Raw genomic sequence first — 7,736 nt, 5'->3', positions numbered from 1 at the left:
GATGACGTCGTTCCGGTTCAACTGCTGCGCCTGTGATGTGCGTCATTGTTTTTTTCCTCCGACGACAGAAGACATCGAGTCCCTGTCTTTCTGCTGGTGCAATGAGTAGATGCGGCCACACGGTGGTGATGTTGTATCACGTTATTCCACTGTGAACAAACTGTAAACAATGATCATCAGAAAGGCCGTTTGTCACCAATTTTCTCTACTTCCGCCCAAAGTGTGCTGGAAGAGCGACGTTAACTTCCTCTAGCTAGCCCATGCCTCTACCAACCCAATGCTTTCAGATGTTGTGGAGAGCAATGAAGGTGTAGACTTCAGGAGGAAAGAGAGATTATTGTGATCTAGTAGAAGGGTTGTTTCACCAATTATAGTAGCAGGGTCGTTCCACCAATTCCAGTAGCAGGGTTGTTCCAGTAGCAGGGTTGTTCCAGTAGCAGGGTTGTTCTACCAATTCCAGTAGCAGGGTCGTTCCACCAATTCTAGGAGCAGGGTCGTTCCACCAATTCTAGTAGCAGGGTTGTTCCAGGAGCAGGGTTGTTCCACCAATTCTAGGAGCAGGGTCGTTCCACCAATTCTAGTAGCAGGGTTGTTCCAGGAGCAGGGTTGTTCCACCAATTCTAGTAGCAAGGTTGTTCCAGGAGCAGGGTTGTTCCACCAATTCTAGGAGCAGGGTTGTTCCACCAATTCTAGTAGCAGGGTTGTTCCACCAATTCTAGGAGCAGGGTTGTTCCACCAATTCTAGGAGCAGGGTTGTTCCACCAATTCTAGTAGCAGGGTTGTTCCAGTAGCAGGGTTGTTCCACCAATTATAGGAGCAGGGTTGTTCCAGTAGCAGGGTTGTTCTACCAATTCTAGGAGCAGGGTTGTTCCACCAATTCTAGTAGCAGGGTTGTTCCACCAATTCTAGCTTAAAATAAGGGACATTTGTATATATATATATATATATTTTTATTTTTTATTTTTTTATCTTTATAAATGTTTTTCAAATCTATTTTTATTGGTTACATTCGCCGAATACAACAGGTGTAAACTCTACAGTGAAGTGCTTGGATGTGTTAGGATCCTAAATGATATACACAAAACAGGAAGTGTTAGGATCCTAAATGATAAACACAAAACAGGAAGTGTTAGGATCCTAAATGATATACACAAAACAGGAAGTGTCAGGATCCTAAATGATATACACAAAACAGGAAGTGTTAGGATCCTAAATGATATACACAAAACAGGATGTGTTAGGATCCTAAATGATATACACAAAACAGGAAGTATTAGTATCCTAAATGATATACACAAAACAGGAAGTGTTAGGATCCTAAATGATATACACAAAACAGGAAGTGTTAGGATCCTAAATGATATACACAAAACAGGAAGTGTTAGTATCCTAAATGATATACACAAAACAGGAAGTGTTAGGATCCTAAATGATATACACAAAACAGGAAGTGTTAGGATCCTAAATGATATACACAAAACAGGAAGTGTTAGGATCCTAAATGATATACACAAAACAGGAAGTGTTAGTATCCTAAATGATATACACAAAACAGGAAGTGTTAGTATCCTAAATGATATACACAAAACAGGAAGTGTTAGTATCCTAAAAGCACATTTTTTTGGGTTACAAGCGCCGAATACAACAGGTGTAAACTCTACAGTGAAGTGCTTTCTTACGAGCCCATCCACAACAGCTCCTTAAAATGAATCACTACTTACATGAAATACAAAAGTATCTTCAGAAATGACAATGTCAAAGTAACAAAGTAACAGGACTTTACAATAATGGTGAAAACTTTGAAGAAATATTGGGGTTAAAATCTTCCAGGAAGTTTATATATTTTTCATTTAACCTTTATTTAACTAGGCAAGTCAGTTAAGAACAAATTCTTATTTACAATGACGGCCTACCCCGGCCAAACCCTAACCCGGACACAGGCGGTGCACGGAGGGTCATGTCACAATGCAGACGGTGCACGGAGGGACAGGTCACAATGCAGACGGTGCACGGAGGGACACGTCACAATGCAGACGGTGCACGGAGGGACATGTCACAATGCAGGCGGTGCACGGAGGGACACGTCACAATGCAGGCGGTGCACGGAGGGACATGTCACAACGCAGACGGTGCACGGAGGGACACGTCACAATGCAGGCGGTGCAAGGAGGGACATGTCACAATGCAGACGGTGCACGGAGGAACATGTCACAATGCAGACGGTGCACGGAGGGACACGTCACAATGCAGGCGGTGCACGGAGGGACACGTCACAATGCAGACGGTGCACGGAGGAACATGTCACAATGCAGGCGGTGCACGGAGGGACATGTCACAATGCAGGCGGTGCACGGAGGGACATGTCACAATGCAGACGGTGCACGGAGGGACATGTCACAATGCAGGCGGTGCACGGAGGGACATGTCACAATGCAGGCGGTGCACGGAGGGACATGTCAAAATGCAGGCGGTGCACGGAGGGACATGTCACAATGCAGACGGAGGGACATGTCACAATGCAGACGGTGCACGGAGGGACATGTCACAATGCAGACGGTGCACGGAGGGACATGTCACAATGCAGACGGAGGAACATGTCAAAATGCAGGCGGTGCACGGAGGGACATGTCACAATGCAGACGGAGGGACATGTCACAATGCAGACGGTGCACGGAGGGAGATGTCACAATGCAGACGGTGCACGGAGGGACATGTCACAATGCAGGCGGTGCACGGAGGGACATGTCACAATGCAGACGGTGCACGGAGGGACATGTCACAATGCAGGCGGTGCACGGAGGGACATGTCAAAATGCAGACGGTGCACGGAGGGACATGTCACAATGCAGGCGGTGCACGGAGGGACATGTCAAAATGCAGACGGTGCACGGAGGGAGATGTCACAATGCAGGCGGTGCACGGAGGGACATGTCACAATGCAGGCGGTGCACGGAGGGACACGTCACAATGCAGACGGTGCACGGAGGGACATGTCACAATGCAGACGGAGGGACATGTCAAAATGCAGTCGGTGCACGGAGGGAGATGTCACAATGCAGGCGGTGCACGGAGGGACATGTCACAATGCAGACGGAGGGACATGTCACAATGCAGACGGTGCACGGAGGGACATGTCACAATGCAGACGGTGCACGGAGGGTCATGTCACAATGTAGACGGTGCACGGAGGGACACGTCACAATGCAGACGGTGCACGGAGGGACATGTCACAATGCAGGCGGTGCACGGAGGGACACGTCACAATGCAGACGGTGCACGGAGGGACATGTCACAATGCAGGCGGTGCACGGAGGGACACGTCACAATGCAGACGGTGCACGGAGGGACATGTCACAATGCAGACGGAGGGACATGTCACAACGACATTGCGTTGAATATAACAGGCTTTTCAATTCAATATTGGTGCACAATTTCTACCTAAAATATCAAAGGGACAAAAGGCAGTCATTTGATGGAATGACCCAGCTACTGCTTTACATAGGATGAACTTTGACCCCAGACACCGATAATATACTGTATCATTATAACAATAATATGGCATTTAGCAGAAGCTTCTTTCCAAAGCGACTTACAGTCATGCATCCATCCATTACACTGATCTAAGGTCATTAAAAGGTTTTATAAGGTAAGAGAGAGAGATGGAGGGATAGAGGGTTAGAGGAAGGGATAGAGGGATAGATGGATAGAGGGTTAGAGGGTTAGATAGAGAGATGTAGAGATGAAGGGAGAGATGAAGGGAGAGATGGAGGGACAGAGGGTTAGATAGAGAGATGGAGAGATGGAGAGATGGAGAGATGGAGGGAGAGATGGAGGGATAGAGGGAGAGATGGAGGGATAGAGGGATAGAGGGTGAGATAGAGGGAAAGAGGGAGAGATGGAGAGATGGAGAGATGGAGAGATGGAGGGATAGAGGGAGAGATGGAGGGATAGAGGGATAGAGGGTGAGATAGAGGGAGAGATGGAGAGATGGAGAGATGGAGGGATAGAGGGAGAGATGGAGGGATAGAGGGATAGAGGGTGAGATAGAGAGATGGAGAGATGGAGAGATGGAGAGATGGAGGGAGAGATGGAGGGATAGAGGGAGAGATGGAGGGATAGAGGGATAGAGGGTGAGATAGAGGGAAAGAGGGAGAGATGGAGAGATGGAGGGATAGAGGGAGAGAGGGAGAGATGGAGGGATAGAGGGAGAGATGGAGAGATGGAGAGATGGAGAGATGGAGGGATAGAGGGAGAGATGGAGGGATAGAGGGATAGAGGGTGAGAGAGAGATGGAGAGATGGAGGGATAGAGGGATAGATGGAGGGATAGAGGGATAGATGGATAGAGGGTTAGAGGGTGAGATAGAGGGGAAGAGGGAGAGATGGAGAGATGGAGGGATAGAGGGAGAGATGGAGGGATAGAGGGATAGAGGGTGAGATAGAGGGGAAGAGGGAGAGATGGAGAGATGGAGGGATAGAGGGAGAGATAGAGGGAGAGATGAAGGATGTTTTTAAAGTGTTCTTTCCGTAACACTTCTGTGAACAGTGTCTATCACACCCTAGTGAGGGGTGTGTCTAACAGAAAGGCATTGTCCCAGCCACATCTCTGAACTGTGTGTCATGTCAATGTCTGCTTATTCAGGAAACACACACACACACACACACACACACACACACACACACACACACACACACACACACACACACACACACACACACACACACACACACACACACACACACACACACACACACACACACACACACACACACACACACACACACACACACACACACACAAGGCATTGTTTGACAGGGCAGTGTGTGTGTGGTCATTCCTGTAGACATTGTTTGACAGGGCAGTGTGTGTGTGGTCATTCCTGTAGACAGTGTTTGACAGGGCAGTGTGTGTGTGTGTGGTCATTAATGTAGACATTGTTTGACAGGGCAGGGCAGTGTGTGTGTGTGTGGTCATTCCTGTAGACATTGTTTGACAGGGCAGTGTGTGTGTGGTCATTCCCGTAGACATTGTTTGACAGGGCAGTGTGTGTGTGGTCATTCCCGTAGACATTGTTTGACAGGGCAGTGTGTGTGTGGTCATTCCCGTAGACATTGTTTGACAGGGCAGTGTGTGTGTGGTCATTCCTGTAGACATTGTTTGACAGGGCAGTGTGTGTGTGGTCATTCCTGTAGACAGTGTTTGACAGGGCAGTGTGTGTGTGTGTGGTCATTAATGTAGACATTGTTTGACAGGGCAGGGCAGTGTGTGTGTGTGTGGTCATTCCTGTAGACATTGTTTGACAGGGCAGTGTGTGTGTGGTCATTCCCGTAGACATTGTTTGACAGGGCAGTGCAGTGTTAGAGAGAGAACTAAGATAGGTTTGTTGTTCAGACTAAGATTTGGTACTAAACTAAAGCATATCTGGGAAAGAGAGAGAGAGATGGAGGGGGGTTAAGGAGAGAGAGACAGAGAAAGACAGAGAGAGAACAAGAAAGAGAGAGAACGAGAGACAGCAAATGAGAGAGAGACTTAACAACAGGAAGAGAGGACTAGCTTGTATTCTGACAGGAAGTGGTTGGATGTGTTAGGATCCTAAATGATATAACAGGAAGTGTTTGGATGTGTTAGGATCCTAAATGATATAACAGGAAGTGTTTGGATGTGTTAGGATCCTAAATGATATAACAGGAAGTGTTTGGATGTGTTAGGATCCTAAATGATATAACAGGAAGTGTTTGGATATGTTACTTGTATTCTGACAGGATAGTGGTTGGTGTGTTAGGATCCTAAATGAAAAAAAAAAAAAATATACAAGGAATTGTTTGGATGTGTTAGGATCCTAAATGATATAACAGGAAGTGTTTGGATGTGTTAGGATCCTAAATGATATAACAGGAAGTGTTTGGATGTGTTAGGATCCTAAATGATATAACAGGAAGTGTTTGGATGGGTTAGGATCCAAATGATATAACAGGAAGTGTTTGGATGTGTTAGGATCCTAAATGATATAACAGGAAGTGTTTGGATGTGTTAGGATCCTAAATGATATAACAGGAAGTGTTTGGATGTGTTAGGATCCTAAATGATATAACAGGAAGTGTTTGGATGTGTTAGGATCCTAAATGATATAACAGGAAGTGTTTGGATGTGTTAGGATCCTAAATTATATAACAGGAAGTGTTTGGATGTGTTAGGATCCTAAATGATATAACAGGAAGTGTTGGGATGTGTTAGGATCCTAAATGATATAACAGGAAGTGTTTGGATGTGTTAGGATCCTAAATGATATAACAGGAAGTGTTTGGATGTGTTAGGATCCTAAATGATATAACAGGAAGTGTTTGGATGTGTTAGATCCTAAATGATTAACAGGAAGTGTTTGGATGTGTTGGATCCTAAATGATATAACAGGAAGTGTTTGATGTGTTAGGATCCTAAATGATATAACAGGAAGTGTTTGGATGTGTTAGGATCCTAAATGATATAACAGGAATGTTTTGGATGTGTTAGGATCCTAAATGATATAACAGGAAGTGTTTGGATTGTGTTAGGATCCTAAATGATATAACAGGAAGTGTTTGGATGTGTTAGGATCCTAAATGATATAACAGAAGTGTTTGGATGTGTTAGGATCCTAAATGTATAAACAGGAAGTGTTTGGATGTGTTAGGATCCTAAATGATATAACAGGAAGTGTTTGGATGTGTTAGGATCCTAAATTATATAACAGGAAGTGTTTGGATGTGTTAGGATCCTAAATGATATAACAGGAAGTGTTTGGATGTGTTAGGATCCTAAATGTAACAAAGTGTTGGATGTGTTAGGATCCTAAATGATATAACAGGAAGTGTTTGATGTTTAGGATCCTAAATGATAAACAGGAAGTGTTTGGATGTGTTAGGATCCTAAATGATATAACAGGAAGTGTTTGGATGTGTTAGGATCCTAAATGATATAACAGGAAGTGTTTGGATGTGTTAGGATCCTAAATGATATAACAGGAAGTGTTGGGATGTGTTAGGATCCTAAATGATATAACGAATGTGTGGGATGTGTTAGGATCCTAAATGATATAACAGGAAGTGTTTGGATGTGTTAGGATCCTAAATGATATAACAGGACGTGTTTGGATGTGTTAGGATCCTAAATGATATAACAGGAAGTGTTTGGATGTGTTAGGATCCTAAATGATATAACAGGAAGTGTTGGGATGTGTTAGGATCCTAAATGATATAACAGGAAGTGTTTGGATGTGTTAGGATCCTAAATGATATAACAGGAATGTTTTGGATGTGTTAGGATCCTAAATGATTAACAGGAAGTGTTTGGATGTGTTAGGATCCTAAATGATATAACAGGAAGTGTTTGGATGTGTTAGGATCCTAAATGATATAACAGAAAGTGTTTGGATGTGTTAGGATCCTAAATGATATAACAGGAGGTTGTTGGATGTGTTAGGATCCGAAATGATATAACAGGAAGTGTTTGGATGTGTTAGGATCCGAAATGATATAACAGGAAGTGTTTGGATATGTTAGGATCCTAAATGATATAACAGGAAGTGTTTGGATGTGTTAGGATCCTAAATGATATAACAGGAAGTGTTTGGGTGTGGTTAGGATCCTAAATGATATAACAGGAAGTGTTTGGATGTGTTAGGATCCTAAATGATATAACTGGAGGTTCCTAGATGAGTTAGCAGCATTTGTGTTAATGTGTTAGGATCCTAAATGATA

General features: G+C 44.2%; 1 protein-coding gene across 1 annotated transcript in view; it reads right to left on the bottom strand.

The window, feature by feature from the left end:
* Positions 1–283: 283 nt before the first annotated feature.
* LOC120035275 (neurotrypsin-like) overlaps positions 284–7,736 on the bottom strand; it is a 30,933-nt gene continuing 23,480 nt past the window's right edge. Inside the window, exon 8 of the mRNA XM_038982069.1 lies at positions 284–315. Coding sequence (XP_038837997.1) covers positions 284–315 — 32 coding nt within the window. The remainder of the gene's footprint in view (positions 316–7,736) is intronic.

Source organism: Salvelinus namaycush, unplaced genomic scaffold, assembly GCF_016432855.1.
Source record: "Salvelinus namaycush isolate Seneca unplaced genomic scaffold, SaNama_1.0 Scaffold1002, whole genome shotgun sequence".
In the NCBI taxonomy this organism is placed as follows: Eukaryota; Metazoa; Chordata; class Actinopteri; order Salmoniformes; family Salmonidae; genus Salvelinus; species Salvelinus namaycush.
The sequence above is the reverse complement of the archived record's forward strand: the minus strand, read 5'-3'. Positions and strand labels throughout refer to the sequence as shown.